This window comes from Rhinolophus ferrumequinum, chromosome 12 (assembly GCF_004115265.2).
Source record: "Rhinolophus ferrumequinum isolate MPI-CBG mRhiFer1 chromosome 12, mRhiFer1_v1.p, whole genome shotgun sequence".
NCBI lineage: Eukaryota > Metazoa > Chordata > Mammalia > Chiroptera > Rhinolophidae > Rhinolophus > Rhinolophus ferrumequinum.
The window spans coordinates 20096455-20122153 of NC_046295.1; the positions used below are offsets into that span (position 1 = coordinate 20096455).

At 36.6% G+C, this 25699-nt stretch overlaps 1 protein-coding gene across 5 annotated transcripts in view; it reads right to left on the reverse strand.

The window, feature by feature from the left end:
• DENND4C (DENN domain containing 4C) overlaps window positions 1–25699 on the reverse strand; it is a 101269-nt gene that overhangs the window by 11404 nt on the left and 64166 nt on the right. For 4 of the 5 annotated variants that reach the window (XM_033123718.1, XM_033123716.1, XM_033123717.1 and 1 more), the window contains 13 exons: window positions 25368–25496; window positions 25064–25208; window positions 24647–24793; window positions 20189–20311; window positions 19163–19309; window positions 12804–13957; window positions 10631–10808; window positions 9245–9348; window positions 8777–8952; window positions 5696–5878; window positions 4308–4503; window positions 2184–2429; window positions 990–1107 (listed from right to left, as the gene is read on the reverse strand). In XM_033123718.1, the coding sequence (XP_032979609.1) occupies window positions 990–1107; window positions 2184–2429; window positions 4308–4503; window positions 5696–5878; window positions 8777–8952; window positions 9245–9348; window positions 10631–10808; window positions 12804–13957; window positions 19163–19309; window positions 20189–20311; window positions 24647–24793; window positions 25064–25208; window positions 25368–25496 (3046 nt within the window). The remainder of the gene's footprint in view (window positions 1–989; window positions 1108–2183; window positions 2430–4307; window positions 4504–5695; window positions 5879–8776; window positions 8953–9244; window positions 9349–10630; window positions 10809–12803; window positions 13958–19162; window positions 19310–20188; window positions 20312–24646; window positions 24794–25063; window positions 25209–25367; window positions 25497–25699) is intronic. The other variant, XM_033123715.1, reaches the window with a different exon arrangement.

The following is a 25699-nucleotide window of genomic DNA, read 5'->3' on the forward strand; positions in this document are numbered from 1 at the left end:
AATTATATCCCCCCCAAATTCATATGCTGAAGCTCTAACCCTCAATGTGACTATATTTGGATGGGGTCTTTAAAGAGGTAATTAAGGTTAAATGAAGTCACAGGGTGGGGCCCTAATCCAAGATAACCGGTATCCTTATAAGAAGAGGACATAGGGAGATGCAGGCGCACACAAGGGAAAGGCCATCTGCAAGCTAAGGAGAGAGGCCTCAGGAAAAACCACACCTGCCATTACCTTGATCTTGGACTTCCAGTCTCCAGACTGTGAGAAATAAATTTCTATTTTTTAAAGCTACACAGTCTGTGGTACTGTTATGCTAGCTCTAGCAACTCATACCATTTGTGTAAGCCATTTAGTGTTTCCTCCTATTGATATCATTTGCTCAAGAACTGCCTATTGATATCATTTGCTCAATTATCTACTCAGTTGTTTGTGGTTTCTTATTGACTCAAGGGCTTCTGAACTGGATGATAACCCTTTAAACCCCTTGTAAAAATATTTTCTAAATATAAAAGACAAAAACGAAGCCAGAATCTTTAAGACTAGTATCCATATAATTGAAATTGTGATCCTACACCAACACATCCAAATTATTCTTTCACTGTATAGAATTGACTCTCCAACTACCTAACCAAATTGGTATTTGAAAAAAAATCACAAAAAATATTCTTCAACTTACTTGGAGACCTGATATAATTAAATGGGTCAATATAAGAGCAAATCAATTTCAACAAAAATGGGAAAAAATCTTGAAAAGGTACTAAAAATGAATTTAAAAATTTTAAATAATGCAAACATTTTGTTTCTCTCTTCTCCTTGATTCTATTCCCCGCCCTGCAGCCCCCAGTAGTCCATTCTTCTTTATTGCTAAATAGTATTCTCCTGTATGGACAGCTTGTACCACAATTTGTTTATTCATTTACCTGTGGATAAATATTTGGGTTGTTTTCAGTTTAAGTCTTTTATGTCTTTAATTCTATTTTACTTACTAAAATTCCTCCATGAGACATACAGAGGTTCTCCTGGTTCCTGATGAAAGTTGATATTATCCCATAGCAGCTGAATATACACAAGTTTGCTATCCTGGGACAGAGATGATAGAGGAAGCTAAGAGAGATCAATAAAAAGTATTAGTATCTCAAGCACAATAATTACCAGCAGACCTAGCAAAGCTTAATTATATAATTGAGTTTTTTCAAAACTTTAGAACTAAAATTCTGAGCAAAAATTTGAATTTTTAGTTAGATCTGATGATAAATGTTATTATTTTCTGAAGTGCAGGTTTTTTCATTCTAAATTTTAAGGATTGGAATTACAACTTGGTAACTAGCACAGTGGCTACATGAAAGATTAATTACCATCAAAACAAATTTTAAGAGAAAGTGCAATAATTTCCACTATCTTGTTGTACTGACTACTACTTAAAATAAATGAGTAAAAATAGAGTTTGTAATACTTAAAGATTGTGTTGAATGTTTGGGGTGTGGAGTGTCTCTCAATAATCAATATCATAAAGGAATTCTAGGAGCTCACCATCTCCAGTGGGATCAGGGGCTCCAATGCAAGCAAAGAAGAACTTTAGCATCAGACAAAGCCAGACTGTGACCTTGTCTATCACTTTTTAGGTATATGATCTTGCAAAAATTACTTAACTTTTCTAACTTATAACTGTATCATCTGAAAAATATGGATGAGTCCTTTAAAATAAGGTCAGTATGAGAATTTCAACTGGGAATATGACAGTGCAGAATAAAAGCTACCTTTTCGAGCCACCCTTGCAACTACAAATGACAATATAACTAAGTTCTCGCCAAACGGATGCATATGGAAATATTATGTGCAACTCCAGGAACTGTCCATAAATAAAGACATGCTCTTCTCCATCCATTTTTTCTCCCTACTGCTAGCTGGAATGTGGATGTGGTAAGTTAGAAATAGTGTCAGTCATCCTGGACCAAGTGTAGAACTTGGAAATGGAGGTCATATACAGCTGAGCTAGCTGAAAGACAGAAGCATCTCAAATCCCTAACACGGCCATACCTGGACCGCCTACCCAAACTTTTAAGTGAGAGAAATAACCTATGTCTTGTTAAGCCACTATTATTGTATACTTTCTATTACTTGAAGTTAAGCCTCACCTTAACAACATCAATGTCATATAAATATAGAAGTTGGTGCCCTACCTGTATACCTCCGTTACAATGTTCAGATGTGAGGATAAGTCCTGGCAAATTACTGGGAAGATCCAAACGTCTGAAATACCATACGAGGTTCCAGAAAATGATTGGATGTTGATTGATGAAAGAGGACGTGTGAATCACCTGATCACCTTCATTTTCTAGTAAAGATTCAAGTTCTTTACGAAGCACTAGAGGACTCAAGTAAGGCACAGAAACAGGCGGAGGATTGGGTCTTTTCCCTAAAGGATCCTTAAAAAAATAATACAAAATGACATGAATATTACATTTAATTCTGTATGTTTACGAGTACTTTTCAATGAGATTATGCTTCTCTAGTTATCCTTTCAAAATCAGTTATTTCAGGGCCATTGCTTCATGCATAACACCCTAATAAAAACCCCCAAAAGAAAAAAATACTTAATCATAAATACCCTTAAGTTAAATAATTATAAGAGAAAATAATCCATATAACAGACCTATTTTAAACATGATTGAGTTTATCATGTTGATAAGAGCAGTGGCCTATGTATGATTTATTTTCTCCTTGTCAATTTTTAAATAAGAAATGTTTACATTTCAGGTATTTTATCATGATTATACCAAAAAGATATGTGACTTTACCCTCCTCTTACAATTCAAAACAGATGGGGCAATTTTTCGACACCTTTTAAAATTACATCTAGCTCATGTTTACATTTGATTGCAACAAAAAATAAAGAGCAGTTTTCAAACAAAATAATGAAAATTTAAAAAACCCACCTAGGCTCTTTAAGTTGTGCATGATATTATCAGAATAAAATGTTTGTGACCAACTCATTAACGAGTACCCCTAGTGCCCAGACTAAGGCGTCCAAATACCACGTCTCTCTAAAAGGGTTTCTTAGAGAAATGGCTGATTCTCGGTCTGGAGAAGGAAATATGTAACATGAGCATGAAACATCTTGTCATGGAAGAAAGCCAGAAAACTTTTTGAAATTACAAAACGGCTACAAGAGTTTGTCAAAAAGACTAAGACACCACGTTGTGCAGCGTGCTGGCTGAGCAGAGGCGGGATAATGTAAGCATCAACAGGATAACAGCAGCAACAGGATAACAGCAGCAACAGGATAACAGCAGCAACAGATGCAAACATAACGTTTACGTAAAAATCAACACGTTTGTAATGATGCCCTATTTCCCCAAATTAACGAATCACCTTGGAGAACGCTAGGAACCCAACTTGTTATTCTGAAAATTGGTAAATAAAAGGGAAAGAAATTAAACACTATCTTGCCTTTCCAACATAAATTGCATCTTTGGAAAACCAAGAAGACCTGAGGGAAGTTTCTCTTTATATGTATTACACATAATAAAGAAGATGACAGAATTACACTACCATCATTTTATAGCTCCAAATTAGTAACCTGATCTAGGCATTGAGGCATTAATAGCTACTAATATCACAGATGGTTCACGTCTCCTACTGGAGGAATATACACCGCTGATGAAGTTGTCTTACAAAAATAAACAAATGAACAAAACAAAAAAACCTGAATCTGATCAAGCTTCTAGATACAATTGCCAATATATAGTGTTGTAATCAACAAATTGCAAGAGGGAAAAAAGAGAGTCTACACATTAAAAAAGACTAAAAAACAGATCAACCAATTGCAATGCATGGACCTCATTTGATCCTGATTCCTCAAACTACAAAACACATACTTGACATTTTTGAGACAATTAGAAATTTGGACAAAGACTAAATAATTGGATATGATTATTTATTTGGTCTGATAATTGCATTGTATTTTTAAAAGAGTCCTTATCTTTTGGAAATGCACACTGAAATATTTACAAATGAAATCTATGAAATTTCCTTCAAAATAACCTGGAAAGAAGTAAGTGGATGAGGGTATACATGAAAAAATGGCCATAAACTAAAAATTACTGAATCTCAATGATGGGTCAAAGGGACTCATTTATGTACTCTTCTCTTTGTTCTTTTACATATTTGAAATTTTAAAAAGTTCTGTTGATGAAAAATTCTTTCACTTTTCATGTCATTGAAATAAATCTACAGAAGAATTATGTGCTGTTCTAATAAATAATTACATGAATATACAATATTACTATAATGTTGTTACATACCACAACTTCCTGCAGACTGTTTGGAAGACTAACTGTTGAAATGCCAGGACACGGTCGCTGGGAAAAGTCAATATTTTGCAAGGGACCTCCAACACTGTGACTTCGAGTCAAAGATACATTCCGCTTTGCTACACTATTAGGCACAGGTGAGATTTTCATACTTTGGACATCTCCACTGGCTTTCTTCATTTCGTCACTTTAAAAAAATAAAGAAGAAATATTGTGTTTGTTCTATAAAACAATAAATCTGGGTAGAGCTACAGTACTTTCTACAATGAATTTTGAGTCTCCTGAATATATCTGAAAGGAATCAATACTGCCTTGTAAGAATAAAATTTTCTTCAGGCGGTTTTGTAAAACTGATCAGAAAAATAGGTTAGAGTGGATGATTCTGAAGGGTGGAAAAGGACATATGGTAGACAACAGGTTTTATTTTTAAAAGATGTATTCAGTTGCTTGATTCAAACATTATTTTATCTTTATTAAACAAAATCACCTAAAAGTAACGATACTGCATGTAAACAAATAATGTACATTCATTTCTACCAGGCCATGATCCACCTAAGGATAAAGACCAGATCATTCTTTTTTATTTTTAGTGTTTAGCATAATGCTGAGTATTCAATAGGCTTCCCCCCCACCCCGCCTACCGCCCCCTACCCCCTCCCACTCCGGTTGAAGCCGTTGTTTCTCAGTCCAGTTGTGTAGGACACAGCTCCCTGGCCCATGCTGGTGTTATGAGCCTTGCGCTCACCCCTCCCAGGCTGAGGCAGCTGGTCGCCAGTCGTCGGTCTGCCGCTCACAGCAGCTCACGGCGGCTCTCACCAGCTGCCGGCCACTCATGCTGGCTGCCAGCCACTCGTGGCAGCACACGGTAGCCCGTGCCAGACCACGCCAACCTCTGGCTGCTCACGGGCAGCCCAGCTCCAGGGAGAGCTGTTGTTTACAATCTTAGCTGTGGAGGGCGCAGCTCACTGGCCCATGTGGGAATCCAACCAGCGACCTGGGTGTTAGGAGCACTGCGCTCCACCAGGCCGGCCCTCAATAGGCTTTCAATAAATCTTTGAGTAAATAAATATTTAAGAGTAAAGAATATACCTCACAGTAAACAGAGTAGTCTTTGGAAACTGGCAATGACTACACTAAAGGGGAAAATAGTTTTTACTGGTTGAGAAGTTAATTTTGTAACATACTATAAAACATTAAACATTGTTTCCAAAATAGTTAATCATCAAATTCATTTGTTAGGTATTTAAACAATATAGTAAGAAGATTAAATTTTTAAAATGCTAGAACTTACGCATACATGAGTCAAGTTACCTTTAAAGATAGAATTTTTTACAAGGATATCCAATTGATTATGAGGAGTTCTCTATACCCTACGATACCTTGATTCAGCTGCAGAGCTTGTTTCTTCAGTTATAGTCTGGTTATGTTTGGGGAAATCCATAAAGTTGATCAAGTCAGGTTCTGCTGAACTGGATACAGGTTTCTGCTCCAAAGGTTCATTTGCCAATGGAATGCTGCCACTTTGTAAACTGTCACCAGAGGTAGTTGGTTTCAGGAAAAAGCTAAATATGGAGCAGTCGAAAACAAAAGTCTTTAAAACTCCTAGAGTCCTCTAAACTTCGTATTTAGAAACACTTTATATTAAATCAGTCATTAATGAATTATATAATCCATAGAAATACTGCCGATTTCAATCTCTCTCTCTCTCTCTCTCTTTCTCATACACACACACACACACACACACACTCCTGCTTTCATTCTCTCTTTTGCTCCTATCCTAACCTGTTCAAATGAAAAGATCTAAAAGAGGTCATTATAGTTCAATATAAGATCCCTTCAATTTTTGAGAACCATTAAAGAAAGCTATGAAGGATGATGAAAAGCAAAATATTTCATTAATTTTCTCAGTTAAAAAAGAGCAGCAACAGCAGCATTTTAACATGTGTTAATACCTCTTTTCCTCCCTTATAAAGTCTCCATTTTGTCTCTAGTCATTTCCTCTCCCGTCTATTCATTCAAGTACTTTACTTTCATCTTATCTCTCTCCTTCTGCCTCTGGATGGGACGGTGTGAGTGTTGGACCTTGCAAGGGACATTAAGAAAACGTTCTGAGGTAATAATAATGTTCTGTATGTTGGTAAGGGTTTGAATTCGCACAAATGTATGCATTCACTCTTTAAATGGTACATTTGAGATTTGTATTTTTTATTGTATACCAACTTTAACCTCAAAAGAAAGACAAGCTAAACAAATACTGAACTCTAATTAATGATATGCATGTTGAAGTCTTTGGGGGTGAAGTATATTAATGTTGACATCTTATTTTAAATATTAAATTGGTAGATGGATTGAGGGATAAATAGGTAATAAAGCAATAGGTAATAAAATGTTAATTATAGAATGTAGGGATGAATATTTGGGTGTCACTGTAAAAAAGAAATCTTCAAACTTCACTATAAGTTTGAAATTTTCCACAATGACGTATTAGGGAGGAAAATCAACAATGCTCTTTTATACCCAGTAAATGTAAAATAAGATACCACAGTAGGTTAAGAAACACAATTAACTCAACAAAAAAGACATATGGAAAATAATTTAAAGGGACATACAAAAGGTTTTTTTAAAAAATGGAGATATATCCCATACTCACAGGTAAGAGAATAATATTGAAAACGTCCATTTTCCCCAAATCTATAAGTCTAATGTAATCCAACGAAACTTGAGCTGAATTTTCTTTTAGGAACTCAATGTTACTCTAAAATTTTATAAATTTTAAAATAAGTAACTATTAGCAAAAAAACAATAATCCATGAGGGGGGAATTTACAGACACCACAGAAAGAGTAATAAAAATATGATACTGACATAAAGAACAGGAGAACACAGAGTGAGTGAGATGTCCATGGGAACTTGAGGTGTACATTAAAGACCTAAGTTATCAGAAGTAAAACACAAAGACCTAAGTAAAATATGAAGCTAACAAGAACATTCAGGAGAACATTTTCATGTCCTGCAGATGGGAAACAACTTTTAAAACAAGACGCCCAAAGCACAAATCATAAGGTTCAAAATTAATGGATGAGGACATCAAAATTAATGATTTCTCTTCAAGGAATTAAAAATACTGAAGGCAGAGATCAACAAGAAAAAGAAAGCTTAATATAAAAATGGAAAAGGGATATAAATAGGCAATTCACAGAAAATGCTGGAATAATTAACAAGTCTATGTATTCAGAGAAATTCAAACAAAAATGAGATACTACTTGAATACTCATTACAGTGCAAAACTCAGAAAAGGTGACAACACGACACGCTGGCAAGGACGTACAGCAACGAGAATTCCTGCACACGACTAGAGGGAAGGTAGCCATCTGGGAAGCAATCTCCCAGTGTTTATTGAAATCATGCATGAAAACGACACAGTGGTATCACTCCTAAGACTATTATTCTGAGAAAAACTACTTCCCAAGTCCAGAAAGAGACATGTTTTACAGTGCATTATATTACTGCAGTGATGCTTACAACAACAGAGAACTGGAAGCAACTGAAGTATCTAACACTAGGATAAGGGATAAGTTAAATGGGAGTTAACTTGAGTTAAATGAGGTATTAACTTCCTGTAGGATAAAAGAAATACCTAGACCTACATGTAGCAACTCAGATTTTAAACTGAGTACTAAAAAACACAGAGAATCCTACAAAACAACATGTTTTGTAAGAACATATATTCAAGGATATACCACAGACAGCACAATGTCTTTGTTAGATAAAGGAATGAGAGTGGAAATGGGCAGGCAAAGGAATGTAGTAAAAGAGGGCCCTTGCACAAACCTCTGATGATACTATGTCAGGAATTAGAGTATGATTTCACTAGACTCCACATCTGAAGCTAAAAGAAAAACTACAGAGGAAACACCAATACAACGGGATATTTTTTAAAACGCAGCTAAAGGTAAACAAAAATATTTCATAAAACAGAAGGTTAAGTATAATTACCTAGGTCAGCGTACAGTTACCAAACTTGAAATTACTTAATGACTGATTACAGATCAGCTAGTCTCCTTCCCAGTGCTTAGAATTCGGTCATTTCACTGTACCGAGCACTAGTATAAGGGGGCAACAAGTTAAGAAGAGTTCAAGCCCCCCCTCCTTTTTTTGCTTTTAGAAGACATAATTAAGGTCACTGAGGCAGAAAGTTTAAAATAATAACTAACATTAGAGTTCTGAATTATCTATAAAGCTTAGCCCCAAGAATTAACTGCTACTATAATCATATGTGAAATAAAATGGAAAGGTAGTCTCCTACATTACTTGTATTTTCTCCTCAAATACTGGAAGTGAAGGACTGAAAGGAAAAGGGCACCTTACTGTGCATACCATGAATATTTCACTCTTTCCCCAGGAGCGATGCCTTTGGCTGGGGGGGCACTTACCTCTTAAGGGATCTTTTAAAATACTAACCTTGCAGACCCTCTCAAGTCTTTAAATTCTATATTGAGAAGAGGCAAGAAGTTGCTTTTACAGAATGGACAGGTTGTATTCAAATTTGAATCATCTGCTGTCCATCCAGCCATAATTTCTTCATCATAAACTAAAGCTTCACAAGCTCTGCACTGTGAACAACTTGACATCAAAACCTAAGAGTAGAAAAGTGCAGACACTGAAAACATCCACAGTAACCACCTTAACAGACCATTCTCTTGAAACAGAGAATTTTATTTTGTTGATCACATTTAGAATTAACAATTCTCCTACTTTGTAGGAAAAGCTACCAGTTTATTGCCTTGCTTACATAATATATCAAGCAAATTCAACAAAATGACTTATTTTATTATTCTGTCCACCAGGTATCAGAATTCTGTTAAATTTCATTCTAAAATAAAAATGTATTTACAGCCACTTTATCATGGGCAGAAACAGAATTTTTACCTCCATTGCACAATTCTGATAGATGCTAGACATGCTGGTATTTTGAGAAGAACCATGGTCTGATTTTTCAAAGTCCTGCCCTTTTATGCCTCTTGGAAGTTCACCTAGAGAGAAGTAACCATCATAACACATTATATAAGAAAACGTCCTTATTCTTTGGAAATGCATACTACAGTATTTAAGGGGGAATATGAAGTCTGCAATTTATTTTCAAATTGTTCAGTAAAAAAAATGTAAACACACACACACACACACAGTGCCCCAAAAAATGTATATACATTTTAAGAAAGGAAAAAACTGTATTAAATACTAAAATTGTAGTATTCGATATATACTGATAACAAAAGATAAATACAAGTCACGACTGACTTCTGCAGTTACAAGAGGTGCTGAAATTGGTTATCATCAGCATCCAGAAATTTCTGATTATGGCGAAGTACTGCTTGAGCAATGTTGACCAAAGTGTCCACTTGTATTGCTGTACATGCCATTTCAATTTCTTCACACAGTACCATGCATCTCAAATTTATCACAAATGCGTGCAATTGTTAGGCATGTTGGAGGTTGTTGCATACTCACGCCTTCATTATCGTACTTCCATAACATTCTTGACTTTCAAAAACCACCTCAAAATGGTCTTGCACTCCTCAAATGACAACCAGGCTTCCACCATTTTCTTTGACTGTCCTGCCTGTCGCACGGTGGTGCTAGCATTCATTTGATGAACGCCATCTTTTGAGCGAACATCATACTACCTACCTACACATTGCTACCGTAATTCAATTCAACTTCAAAAAGTAATACATAGATAACATCTCTTAAAATGTGCATACATATTTTTGGCAGAGTGAGAGAGAGTGTGTGTGTGTGTGTGTGTGTGCGCGCACACACACACCATTCAATTTCGCAGGACATCTGAAAATTTTCCTAATAGAAATTTGGATAAAATAAATAGAATTATAATCAAACCAAAAAAGCTAAGAAATTTCACTGATGCAGCCCACCGACTCTCAAACTCTGGTATGCATCTGATTCACCCAGAATGCTGGTTAAAAATACACATTTCTAGGGCCCCATCCTACAGATTCAGTCCCAAAAATTTTAGCCTACGGCTTGGACATTTGAATATATTTTAAAGCAAATTCCCCAGGTGATTCTGATACACACTAAAGCTTCAGAATTAATGATATAATTCACAAATATACATAACTAAAACTAAATCAGTGAGTGACTTCAGTACTTGTAGATCATATGAAAGAATAGTGATAGCGTGGTGTGGTTATATTAAAAATCGGATCGTCTCAACAAATGAGGCTTACTGTGTGTGAGGTGGGAGGAGGGAAAGGTATAGGCACATGAACTAAAAGGGAGGAGGACAACCCATACCTGTTGAGTGATGCTGTTTTCCTACATCTCCACTGCTGCTGCTACTGCCAAGGCTTGTGTTGCTCTGAGTAAGTTCACTGGGGACCAGCCCTGAGATGCTTGTGTTAGGTGATGTATTCTCCCCCAAAATGTGGTCTTCGAGGCCAGCTGGGAAGCTGTAATCTCTGTTAGTTTCCTCCTTTAATTAAAAAAAATAAAATCACACACATAAATAATACCTTCTCCATTAAGAATACATTTACCTCACCCTTTTCAGAAATAAACTCCCCTATAATGCTTAAATAAATGATCATCCCCATATTTTTCAAAACTACAAACTCTTCAATTATTTGGAATTTTTCTTCTAAACTTTAAAACATTCAAGCAATGACCTATAATACTTAAAGACTGTGTTGTGCCATGGTGTATGTTTGGATATGGGGTGTTTCTCAATATGCAATATCATAAAATGAAGGAACTCTAGGAACTCACTGTCTCTAGGGAGATCAGGATGGCAGCAGAAGCCGAGAAGGAGCTTTGTCGTCAGACACAGCCAGACCGTGCGTGACCTTGGCTCCCTATCACGTATTAGGTGTGTGACCTTGCAAAAATTACTTTTCTCTAACTTTTAATTATACCATCTGAAAAATATGGACAATATGTGAGCTCTAAAATAAGGTTGTTGTGAGAATTTCAGCTGGCAATTTCAAATATAAAATGGCTCATTCTGGGTTTTTGTGTTTTTTTTTAACATAATGCCAGGGTAAGGTACTTTTGAAGCCAGCTTATTTTGTCTTTCCTTAACTGACCTTGTACACTCTTTAAATACAAATGCAATTTATCTTATAATACTCAATATTCAACATTGTACTTTTAATTCAATTAAGTTTGCATATAGAATAAGATTTTCTTTCAAATGGTGTACAAGTCTTATTTGTCCAACTTAATTTTCTGTCTCTACTTCCTATTTAGAACTTTAACAATCTGAAATTGATTATATTATCTTGAAAATGCATGGTGTTTTAAGCCTCCATGCTTTTCCTATTATTCTGATATACCTTTTGCCACCTTACCACTTTGACTAACCGAAAACTTTAAATGTATCCATCAAAAGCCAACTCAGATATCGCTTACTTTGCTCTTTTTGGACGGTCCCCACAGGAACCTCTTCTACTGTGTTTCCCCGAAAATTAGACCTAGCCGGACAATCAGCTCTAATGCATCTTTTGGAGCAAAAATTAACATAAGACCGGGTCTTATATAATATATAATACAATACAATACAATACCAGGTCTTACATTAATTTTTGCTCCAAAAAATGCGTTGGAGCTGATTGTCCGGCTAGGTCTTATTTTCAGGGAAACACAGTAAGATATTGCTCCCTTCTTTGCTACTACAGTGGTTAAAAGCATAGACTCCAGGACCAATCTCCTAGACCTCAAATTCTAGTTCTGCCACTCATTGGTTGTGTGAACTGGGGAAGTTAATTAACTTCTGAATCTCACAGACCTCATCTATAAAATAGGGATAATAGTAATTCCAACCCATGGAGTTGCTATAAACATTAAATAAATATACATGTTACATAACTATATATTCATGTATCAAAATAAATATATAGCTTATGATAGTATCTAAAACATAGTGCTATAATAGTGAACATTTATAGCTCTCTCTTTTCTACTACAGTACTAAAATTCTTTGAACACAATAGTGAAATTTTAATTAAAGTTTTTCTATAAAACAAATAAGCAAAATTTCCCCACTTTCAGTTTCATAAGGTCTAATGATTATCTTTACAATGATTTTTTAAAGAATTACCAGTTTTTTGTTATACAGTATGAAATCTATGGATTAAGTTGTAGAGTGACTTCATTTATATAAAGGAGATGACACAGGTAAAAGTTATTTAAAAACTGAAGAGCTATACAAATATAACATGGCATCATTATTAAATTCAAACATTAATCATTAGGGCAGACTGATCTATGAATTATGAAGTAGTCCTGATTTTCTTTCCTTCAATATTCATTTCCTTACATGTGCAACTATGTTCAAGTCATTTCAAGAAAGAAATATGCACAAAGTTTTAAAATTTAAAAACCAAAGTTACTAGGAATCTATAAATAATTTGTATATAGAAAAATATTACAAACATTCCAGTATCAGACTACACACATAAAATATTCTTACCTTATCGTCTGAGGAGGTGTAGTTAGATGACGCTACAGCTACCCACATCTTACTGGCTACTGTCGCTGCTTGTTTCATACCAGATTTTAGGACATCTATCTTGGGCCCTGAGAGTATATTATCCAGCTTTAGCCCTGACAAAGAATTTACCACAGAACCCAATGAGGCATGGGGTGAAGAACGCACCAGAGCTGATAAGGAAGTTGAACGGTCTTTATTACGAGAGGGAGTGAAACGCGCAGCAAAAGTTTTAGATCTAGACACTGCAGGGGAACTCTTTTCACTTTCAGGATTTTCCTGCACTGGTGGATCATGATCTAAAGGTAGGCTTGATCTCCTCTCTAAAGGGTGAATAAATGCAGTGGTAGTGCCAGACTCTCTGTTTCCTTCTCCATGCAATTCCATACTAGAAGACTTGCTCCCCAGGGGACTCTTTAGGTTCATATAGCTTTCGATTTCATCAGCCAGATTACGTGCAATCACTGGAGAAAACAACTTATCTTCAGAATCAGAAGTTTTTTCTCCTATACATTCAGTGGCTAAAAGAGACAAAGGATCAAGTCCAGTTTCAACATCTTTCCTCTCAACAGCTTTAGCAACACCGTATAAACTGCTTCTTTTATTTATCAGATCTTTGGGTCCTGCTTTCAAGTCTCTGGGCTGACTACTGTCACTATCATTTTGCAGCCCGTCATGTGTATCCTCTGTCATAGTAGTTTCAGCTACACTATCATCAGCCACAGGTTCTAGGAGCTCCTGGCTTTCCTCAAGCATCTCTAACACGGAAGATCTGTGCTCAGAATCCCAAGTGCTTTCGGACACACGAGTCCTAGTATCAGCTAAATGACAGCTAATACTCTCAAAGCTGTGGGTTCTTGGAATATGGAGTGGGGAAGTCTTAGGATATGTCAATGCTGCTGTGAGAATCTTGGCATCTGCACCCATCATGATGGCCACTTCACTTGAATTCAGATCCAAACTGCTCTTCTTAAGCAACATTCCTGCTCGACTTTCAGAACTAAAACTACAGCTCCTCTCCGGAAAATGCTTTTGTCTTTTTTCTCCTCTATCACCATTCTTGAGATTAGTAACTTCGCCAAAGACTGCATCTTCAACTGGATCTTGAGTAGAAAACAGCACATTTGATGTACTACCTAAAAGGGAAAGTACAATATTAAAAATGAATCTCTGTCTTCTGATATAACTTTTATTAAAAACTTTATTTTCTGATTTTTTTTGAAAGTGACACATACTCAAAGATTCAGAAAGTTCAGAAGGTAAAATGAAGGTACACAGAAAAAAGTACAAAAAAAAATCCTTCATTCAACCCTGCCTCCCAGATATAACATTTTAATGTATAATCTGCCTTTTATCTTGTATGCATATATATATATATATATATATATACACACACACTTCAAAGATCATGCAATATATGCTATATGTATGTACCTGTACTGTTCACATTTATCAATATAGATTGATATCTTACATTTAAAAGTTTTACATTCATTTTAAGAAACCCATTCTGCATTAAATAACAGATCTAAAAATAAACAACCTCTTCTATCTTAGCTTTCATATACCTAACTCAACAAATATTTGCCAGGAACCTACTCAGCACAAAACAAATTCATAATCATGGAGGAATTACGTATTTGCTATAGTCTAAGCCTTACTGTTCCAAAGTAAAATATCTGCCTCAAAGGAAAGAATCTAGAATAGAGTGCTTAGAATTGGCAAACTCCAAGAGGGCTGATAAAGTATGAGCAGCTAAAAATTATTCAGACATATTCCTTCCTTCAACAAACATCTGAATGCCTACTCACTAAGTGAGGCACTAGCCCTGTTTCTCCGAAAATAAGACCTAGCCAGATAATCAGCTCTAATGCGTCTTTTGGAGCAAAAATTAATATAAGTCCTGATTACATTATATTATATATTATATTATTTATATTATTTATATTACATATATTGTATTGTATTGTATTATATTATATTATACCCAGTCTTAAAATAAAATAAGACCAGGTCTTATATTAATTTTTGCTCCAAAAATTAGCATTAGAGCTGATTGTCTGGCTAGGTCTTATTTTCGGGGAAACACGGTAGGAATACAATCGCAAAGAAAACAGCATGATCCCAGGCCTCACAGGTCAGTCTTGTTTGATCAAGTAGAATAAAATTATGCCAGTGGCTGTAGGAACCCCAAACCCTACCCCCCCTCCACCCTCCAACTTTGGGGCAAGCAAGCAGTCTTTTACTCTTTGCTACCATGCAGTTTTTCTCACTCCAAAACCAAAGGCTATTTCCTACTGGAATCACTGTCCAAACTTAAGTCTATTCTTCATATCTAAGATTTTCATTTCTTTTTTTAAAAAAAGCATAACAATCGGGGAGATTTGGGGGAAGGTCTTTGATAAGGTCTTTTTTTAATCTTCCAAATTGATTTCAAGCTTCTTTTTTTTGGGGGGGGGGGATTTAAATTTTTTTAAGTGAAATTTAAGGGAAAGAGGAACACGGTAAAAAAAAGCCACTGGTATTACTTTACCAATTCAATCGATGCATCTCAGAAACAAGTGATGCCAAGGGTTTTCAGATCTTCAGATCTTTCCCTGAATTTTTACAATCAAACCACAGCTAGTAAACATCCCCCCACCCATTTTGTTTATTTCCCCAAGTAATTTTGGCTGAGTTTCCGCTCTCGTACTGGATCATTCATAAAGCACGTTCAAAATAAAGACAGATGGATTATTAACTCTAATCTTAGCAAGGGCACATAGATTGTTTCCTACCAAATATTACAACAATTTTACAGTGACCACAAAGGTTATTAGGTTCTTCATGTTACAATGACTATGAAGATAACAGTAAGCAAAAATTTGTTATTAATACCGACCACAAAGAAAAGACAAGTGATGTGTTTACATAATGCACAATATGACATACAAAATTCCTTTAGAAATCATTGCTTTTTCACTTTGCTCAGAATTTTCAATCATAAACTATCTCAATGAGCAAAAATGAGTTACAAACTCAGAAGAGTACATGTACTCTCATTTTAAGTGCTCACCAAAATCTCCCACTTACTTAAAAAAAAAGTTAGCATTTAAAACCTTCTCTAAGACCCCTGCTCCTGAACACTGCACACCTTCAGGTAACCCACTCAGGCTTGCAAAGCACTGAAGCATGTTAATCCTCTGCTGATTCAAGTTTTTGACACAATTTTTCAAGTGACCGGTATTCACTCTTCCCCACCTGCAAGTTGCAGCAAAGCAAAACAATTCTGCTTTTCTGTCTGCACTTTGACTTCCAAGTACTTTAGAAAGTTTCCAAGCAACAATTTAACATTAACAATTCACTATTAACTAGTATTTTCTTTGCCCATGAGCTCTACTGAATTCCCCAGAGCTCTGCCCAGGGATTTTTTCTCCAGAGAATTCCCCTTTCAACCACATTCCCTGCCACCCCCACCCTCTGCAATATACCTAACCACACACCTCTCCCTTTCTTCACCCCCACCCCTTCCAGTACCAAGCTGTTCCCTCCCCCTCCTACCCACTGATCTTTCTCCAGAGAATTCCCTTCAACCCACATTCCCTACTCTCCACCCTCTGCAATATATCTAACCATTCCCTCCTTTTCTTCATTTCCCCCCGCCCCCCCACAACCCTCCTGCCCTCCCTCCCATTCAAATGCCCAGATTACCTTGAAATCAAATCAACTAAAATTCAAGTTAAAAAAACCCTGCAGAGCAAGCTGAATCAAAGATTACTATCGGTACCCAAAATACTTTCTTCTTTTAGTAATCTGCAATGCAGTCAAAATGCCCAAAGGAGACCTGACATTTGTAACAGAATTTGGGCATGACCAACTGGTACCCTCCAGACTGCAGCACAACACAATGACCCTTCCCACCATGTACTTCATCCCAGTATTTGCCTAAGGCATTTCAAACAAACATTTCCCCAGTTTTTATCACACTAAGAATTCCTCCAACCAAAGACAGGTCGGCAGGCCGGCAGGTGGGTGGGTGGGTGAGGGTCACGGGGCTCCTTCTGCCAGTTCCATCTACAAGGCATCACTTTGCGTTGCGGCATCAACGATAAAATGTTCTACAGCTTAATCTTCTGGAAGCAACGTTCGTAGCACAGAACTAGTATGACAGGAGGCTCAATTAAGAAGATGCAGCATCTGAAAACCGCCACCCAGGAAAGGAGGGTTGCCTGCGGCCATTCCTGTGCCGGGAGGTTAGAGCGCCCGGATCAACATTCAAATAAACACAACTGCTTGGTGGCCCCGGATGCATCTGCTTTGGATGTTTTAAGACTGTCCCCTCAAAGGGGACAGTCTGAAAACCTTAAACGCTGGCCTCCTGAATACAGGGCTTCCAGCACACGGCCTGGAACCATGACGTTGGAGAACTTCCTCCTCCTAAGACTCTGGAAATTAAACCTGCAGGCATCACTTTAGGCGGGGTCTCTCCTTCAGGGTCTCGCCTCCTGCACTGCTACACTCACACAGGCCAGGGGCTCCATTTCTCCTGGTGCCATCTGATCGCCATGATGAGCACACCCTGGGCCAGAGCTGTCAGCCCCGCGAGGCTAAGTTGTTTCCACAAGACCAGGCCTCATGGCCAGGCGGGTACACAGCCCTTTGTCAGGGGCTCCGGCGGCCCACGCAGCAGCGGCACACTCGCAGAGGTCAAGGGCCCCTTCCCCAACAGGAAGCGCGAACAGCCTGGCCTGGAGTGTCGCTGTCCTTCCCCCTCGGTGACTGCTGGCCTTCTCAACGCAGCTTTCCCCAGGATAGTTCCCCCAAGACTTAGTCTCCCCTTTAACCTTCCTTCTCCTTGTACACCCAACCCCCTTTAGCTTTGCCATCGCCCTCATCTGTCCCCTGAGGCTCTAAACTGGCCGCTTCCTCCCCCACCACTAGGCCCAGGCGCGTATCCCTCCTTGTCGCTAACTCCTCTCAAGCTTCTTTTTAATCTTCCAAATTGGTACCAACCAATAATCATAATCATACCAATTAAACAGAACTAATAATAAGCATTTAGAGACATTTTTAAAGCTTTTAGGGGAAATAGTAGCCTATTTTACAACTCCAAAATTTACACCTGCTTTGAAAACTTTTACCAATATTTTAGAAACAGATCTTTGTAAATTTACTGGTTCTCATAGTATTTCTAGGAATTTAGTGGCACACTTTGTTCAATTTTAAAATACGCTTGACTACTTGATATATTGGCAAAAGCCCCATTACCACCTCCTTCTTTCTTAATAGAGTAAGTCTTCCTAGACCAAGATGTAATATGGAAATAAAATGAGTCAAAAGGGAAGGAAACATACCAGTCTCCAGACCACGTCCAATTCAATATTCTGAGATGATTCTAAACATTTGATGAAGAAAACTCTGCCTTCCTTTTTCTTAACCTGCTATCAACAGGTTGGGAAAATGGTATCCAGAACATATATCTCAATTATTTTTTTCAAAACCCTTTACCTCCTCCTGAGCACTACCCCTCCAGCACAAAAAATACAGTAAACTTGGTATCACAGTAAAATAAAAAAATAAAAATAAAAAAGACTAGGAATAGGAAGTATTTCTACATTGATTTAAAAAGCTATTTAATTTCATTGATTTAATTTCTATAAAGTCTTATAACAGAAACACTTACAAACAAGACAGTCCACTGTAGAGAAGTGAACTGTAGCTACTAAGGGAGGGTGCAGGACACAGGCCAATTCCACTGTCCTTGAAAATCCCACACTTAGCCGTGCGCCTTAAGGGTACTTGGGAGACTCCAACATAACTGAGAGTAGTAAACTCAAATTCAAGGCAGTCACACTCACTACAAATACTCAATCACAAATAAGAAGCGGCTGGGGTGCTTAATGGGCCAAAACTAAAGAGCTATTGGTCTCCTGCATACAGAGTAAGTGACGTCATTCTTCCACTTCCCTTCAGTGACAGGCATTATCCCATCACACATCAGCCCTCTGGAATTTGGTCACATCACTGCTTCTCTGTCCCTGAGCAGGACAGGAAGCCCTACACTCATCTCTCATTATCTACCATGAAAAAGTGGGACCCAACTGAGAACAGGCACTCACGAGAAAAGGTATTCCAAACATCAACTAACCACTCTAAATAGCCTTCCTTTTAAAAATTAAGTATCTTTAAATAACAACTATTCTAACTTCTCCTTTAGACCATTTATAGGATTTAAACTTACTTCTGGCTCTTCAGCATGTTCATTACAATTAAGTCAACAATTTAATTTCCTTAAAGACATATGTATGTATATCTGCAGAAGTGTATTTTAAATATTTAATAACCACTACGTAAAGACTCACCAGTGCTGCTTTTCCTGCCGAGGATATCAAATACACCAGATGGAACTTTCACAATACTGCTGCCCCACGCAGGAGGCTCCGTAGGACTCTGTGGCTCTCCACTAGGTTGTAAATGTTTTGCCACAACAGCAGAGACATCACACACCTCTGGGAAAAACCATTTGGATGTTATCATTCCTACTTTTGCCAATATTGAACAGAAACCATATACTGATTTTAACACATTTTAAGCAGCTTTTCCCCCAAGAGGGAGTGAATATATGACTACTTTCTTCATAAATGTTGCCAGTATTGACTGAAAATGTTGCCAGTATTGACTGAAATAAAAGCTTTATGTTAGCATTCAATAATCCTAACTTGAGCATGCCTGAGGGAATTAAATTAAAGCTTTGGCCTTCAGTTATACTCCTCATCACTTGTCAACAGGACAGGGCTTGCTTCTGCGTAACTCCAGGGCATAAAATAAGTGATATCACTGAAGAAAGTATACTTTTGTGTAAAAAGATAGGAAGAACATCCTATTACCATAAAGCCAAGATATTCCTCCATATTTCCATAAAATGATTACGACAAATCATTTCTACCTCAATGAGTCCCACAAAGAAAAAAAAAACAGGAAACCACAAAGGCTACGTTTAACTCACCAATGAAAAATATCCATTTAGATATTTGAAGGACATGCAGTGAAAGCATTTTAAAATAAAAGGGGCACTAGAATACAAATTTGATGACTCAAAGTTTAGTCTTGATTCTGTCACAAAGTACACGTAGCTATATACCTTTGGCAAATGAATACTATTTAATGGGTCACAGTTTGCTACAAAATTGAAAACTGACCTACAGGGTCTCTAAAGGTCTCAAATTTTAAAATTCAGAAACTACCAAAGTCTACTATACATAACAATACATAGTATTTTATAAGCTCAGACCTTACATTTCCAGAAATTATCACCAAAATTATCAAATAATACTTCTAATTAATACAGGTATTTTTCTAAGTAAAACTAGAAAATATCAGTACTTAACCTTCTGTTTGCACTTTCATTTTAGTTATCAGTTCTCTTGCTACCGGTTCTTCAGGCACATGAATTTCTGCATCATCCTTGATAAGTTCATCCTTAGACCCATAGCCTTGGTCAGACTGACCACCTACAAAAAACAATGCAGGCTTACACCGAAATGTTTTCATATACTTATAGTCCGGCTATAAAATGTCACAAGAAAATTCTACTGATCTACACAATTAAATTTAGAGAAAAGGAAGACAAGAAAGCTTACAAAGCGCACAAAACATTTTAAAACAATGATAAGCAAAGAGGAGGAGAAACAGAAACATCAAAGACTGAAAAAAACCATTACACGTTTGAAAGCACTGACCCTTAATTTCCTCATCTGTAAATTAAGACTTTGACAAGATGTCTTGAAAAGTTCTTTTGGGGTGTGTTTATAGAATGCTACTTTTTGTGTAAGAACAGGAAATAAAACAAACATATTTCTGCTTACTTTTGCAAAAAGAAATGTAGGAATAATAAACTAGAAAACAATAAAACTAGTTACCTACAAGGTGTGGGAAGAAAATAGGATGGAAAGGATAAAGAGGAAAATCTCTAAATATGGCTTGTTATATTGCTTTTATTTTTGGAAATGTATTAACTTCCACATACCGTGTTTCCCCAAAAATAAGACCTAGCCGGACAATCAGCTCCAATGCGTCTTTTGGAGCAAAAATTAAGATAAGACTCGGTCTTATATTATACTAAAATATTATAGTAAAATAAGACCGAGTCTTATCTTAATTTTTGCTCCAAAAGACGCATTGGAGCTGACTGTCCAGCTAGATCTTATTTTTGGGGAAACATGGCAATAAAAAACAATAAATCAATAGAACAGGGGTTTGGGGGAGGGGAATAACTAGAATGCAAATAGAAACAAATAAAACCAACTATATTTCATATGACTAACATAACCATGTTAAGATTGGGAAGGACTAAGCCAAGTAACTTTGAAACACATTATTTTGAGTATATACCCTAAGCTGGGATGGGGGGTCAGAGGAAAAATATTCAAATCCTAAACTTGTTAGGTTTGTTTCTCACAGGGGAATGGGTGTAGCAATCCTGAAATCACTTTCTGTGTACTGGAGGACTGCGCAAATGAGTAAATGTAAGGATGTTCTGAGGAGGCAAGACTCTTACTAGAGAAGAGAGATTTTTTAAAAATGGAATGAAGGAAGGCAAAGAAAAACCTGTGGAGTTGATTTGGAATTAAAAGTATTTCTATAATATATATACATATTTTGTAGCTCTGCTGAAAAAATCTAGAAGCAGTAACACCTTGGTAACAGTAAGCACACCTAGAGCCCAGATTTTGGTTTCTAAAAATCTATTGCTCATTAAAAGGAACCTAGGATCCTTAAAGAAATGGTTGATTCCAGAGCTCAGGCAGGGAAGGTATGAGAATAAATCCAGAACATTGTATTGCACAAGAAAAGAAAGGAAGTGTTAAAGAACATGATGAAGGCACGCCTAATGGACATAGAATAGAATCCCATCTTATAATGTGGAGGGAGGATAGAACTGGCAAAACCACCACTTTATAACCATCATAGTAAAGATTGGTTCAGGCAAGAATCATCAATGGATGCTAAATTTAAAAGAGAAAGTATGATTACTATATAGTCTCATACTGTCTCTTCACGGATAGCTCATTATCTGCAAGGGGGACAATAGTACCTAAGAAAAACCAAACACTGAGACAAGTGATCAAAATTAACATGGCCAATTAGGGGCTGACAGATACTGTGTGCCTCTGAGATGTGATAATCAGAGAAGGATACAATATTACTTTTGTAGTAGAGTCATGGATGCATAACCTAATCTAATCACATGGAAACATCAGACAAGCTCAAATTGAGGAGAATTCCACAGAATAACTGGACTGAATTCTTCAAAACGGTCAAGGTCATGAAGGACAAAGAAAAAAAAGGTGAGGAACTGTGCCAGGTTAAAGGAGACTAAAGAGAGGGAGTTCAGGTACCACAAAGGACATTACAATATTTGACAAAATTGGAATGTAGGCTATAGTTTATCAATGTTTTCCTGAATTTGGTATCGATACCGTGGTTATGTAAGGGAAAATAGCACTGAAGTATTAAGAGGTAACAGTGCAAGATGTATGCAACCTGCTCTCACATGATTTAGGAAAAAAAATAATGTGCATATGTGTATAGAAAGAAAATGATAAAGCCAATGTGGCAAACTAAAAGTGAGTGAATCTAGATAAAAGTTATTCAAGAGTTCTCTGTACTATTCTTGCAACATTTCTATAAATATGAAAGTATTTCAAAATGAAGTATTTTAAAAGTCTATCTTTGCTTTAAACTCTCATTTACTAGAGAATCCTTTTATAAAGGATGTCAATGAAAACCACATACAACAAAAAATATAGTGTCTTATACTTTCTACTACCACTTGTTAAACTGCCACTCAAACTTTGGATTTGCCATACAACAAAAGAACTAAACTTCTTTAAATACTACTATTTAGAATGACTAACTTCAGTCACATTTTTATGGGCCCCCTCAGAAAGACCGGTGAAGCACTGGGGTGCCATGAAAGGACACTGGACTGGAAACTGAGTAAACTGATTAAACCCAGATATGCTCCCCAACGAGCTAAGTGACTCAGTATCAGGTATCAAGTGGAAAGATTCTACAAGATAGTCCTTAATGAAAAGAGTAACTTAAGCATCTGGGCTGCAAGTCTTCCAAAGTATCAAATGACATCACCAGCAACTCTACAGAGATATATAATCACTGTAAATTCAGTACTGGGGCTTCAGCCATTTGAAATGCAGCTGAAAAGAAATATATAGAAAAGGGATCTGAAGTTTCTTCCCCAACTATTGGAGTCTTTATGCCAATTACTCAGGATTATTAGATCATTTTTTTCTCTTAAAGGAGACAAGTTTTACAATCTAGAGGGAAAAGGAGAGTATTTATCTATTATTTATTATTTTTATTCCTGGTGAAATGGTTTCATACCACAAAATTATTTTCTTTGTTTTTCATATATGAAATCCATTTCTTTTATAAATATTAGGATGAAGTAAAGCACAAGAGGAAATAAAATAAGGTGGCTTTAAAATAAAAGTTTCATAAAAATTCCTACTTGATAAAAGAAAGTTAATATACAAACAGGACTGTAACTTAGCCTTATGTTGACTTTCAATAATTTATACAGGTTTCTGTAATTATGGGGATGGTTTTTAGCATAAGAATTCAGCAGATCAGTTTTAGTAAGCATAAACCACCTCAACAGCTAGAACGCTGAAATCTTCAATGCCTATAAAACTATTTGACACAATACAACAAACCAATCTCAAAATAAGAATTATAGCAAATCATACCGTATTTTCAAATAAGATAACAAATACGTTTGCAAATCGATCATCAAATGTTAGTTGGATATTTTCAGTAGTACATAATATATGATAACACTTATTTGAAGGAGACAAAGTTAAGAAAACTAAAATTGTTTTCTGCTGGTAACAATACTTAAAGTACAACAAGATGTCTCTCCCCCACCCTTGCACGTCAGCAAAATTTAACCTAAGAAATGGGAAATTACCTGAAGCAGTTAACATTCAAAGGTAGAATTAATGCACACGTGTATCCATGGCTTCACGTCATACAAGTCTGTCTGCACCCCCACACCATGACAGCCAAGGACAAATGCAGCACCAAGAAACAGCACAGACCAAAAGCAGAGCAAACAAAGGCAAAGAAAGGAAACTTCAGTCATTGAGACAAGTTCATCAGATGGAGCACAGGAATGAGACTCAGAATTCTTTTTAAAGAAAAGCTTGATATTAACAACAAAATAGAAAAAGAACACAAGAAGAAGGATGTGCAACACACATATATCTGCTCAATGTGCTCCTTTAATCACGTTTATTCCTACCTTCAGGGGACAGAGGTTACGCAGATAGTTTGCATATAAAGTAGCTTCAGTAGTTTCTCAGATTTTAAAAAGTGTGATTTACAGTAATGACTATACAAAGAGAGTATTTTTTTCATAGTGTGTGGCTTATTTTCCTCCCTCTTCAATAGCCATAATCTCAAATCTTTAATAAATACTTCCCACTTAATGAAAAAAAAAAGATTTGCAAGTTGTCACTAATATTCAAGTTCCTCAGCCCACGATTCCTAACAATTCCATGATATACTTTCACAAACTAATGATGAACAAATGCAAAGAAGCTCCATGCTACAGCCTTTTGCACAGCGTCCAAAGGTAATTTATACGACAGGAAATAAAGAGAAGTGAGCCGCAACCAGAGGTATACTTTCTTCCCTTATTATATCTAGTATTTTTGAAGTACTCATATTGCACAAACTCGAGAAAGGAGGCTAAAAGTGTTTTAAAAAAGGAAAGACTTAAACATGAGAGTAAGTGATGTGTCAGTAAAATCCCGATTTGGTACCTGTGCTAGAGTGATTATCAGTGGAATCGAGCCTGATTAAATCTCTGACGAAGACTGCGTGCTCCCCACTATTGGCATCATTAGAACTATCCACGCTGCCGTGGCTCACCGTGTCCCCATCACTTCCACCTGTGGCACTCTGAGGAGCTGAAGATAAGGACACAGCAGGTCAGGAACTCACGCGCTGGTAACCTCTGAGACTAAACAGGAAGCACCCAGAGTTCATTGAAAATTGCAGAACACTTTCTAAATTAGTGGGGGAAACCATTCTGGGACTAAGGTAACCTCTGTCTTTAGTTGTATATACAAATATCAACCAGAATTTCATTTAAGTTGTCTACTTCATATAATTAAAATTCATATACCTCTAAAGCTTATGGTTTAGCAAGAAAGTATCTTTCCAATCACATGTATTACCTGATATTGAGGAGACCTGTGACTTTTGCACGGTCTTTCTAAGCGGCTGCCTAAATTGTGCCAAGCCATGTACCACATTCCGTACCTTCGTCCACAAGAAGATACCACTGCGGTTACTGCGAGGCCACGGGCTCTCCAAAACTACCTACACGTAAAAATCATGATTATTAGCAATAGTTGATTTTTAAAAATATACATACATATATAATACATGTATAAAACTTACACCCCAAAACCTCTAAAAGTATAAAAAATTATCAATCTTAATAAGCGGCATATATTACCCAATATCAATCCTACTTACCTTATTATAATAACCATAAGTAATAGCATTTGGCTTTATGTTAGCAGTTTTCATTTCAAACAAGACTCTCACTGCTAAAACAGGATGACCCCAAAGTCCACAAAGTTGCATTACTACTCGATAGCACACCTAACAAAAAATAATATCAAAGCATTAGCAGTTAGCATATTAGTCCATCTGTGACTTGTAGAGGTTTTTAAATGACTTTACCCAATTCTTCAAAGTTATTAAGCACTACTTTCTCCTTTGTTCTGGTTTGAGTCTCAGTAAATTATTTTTAAAACCTATTCATTAATGGAAGTACCAGCATTATTAACTATTTCATGTAAGAC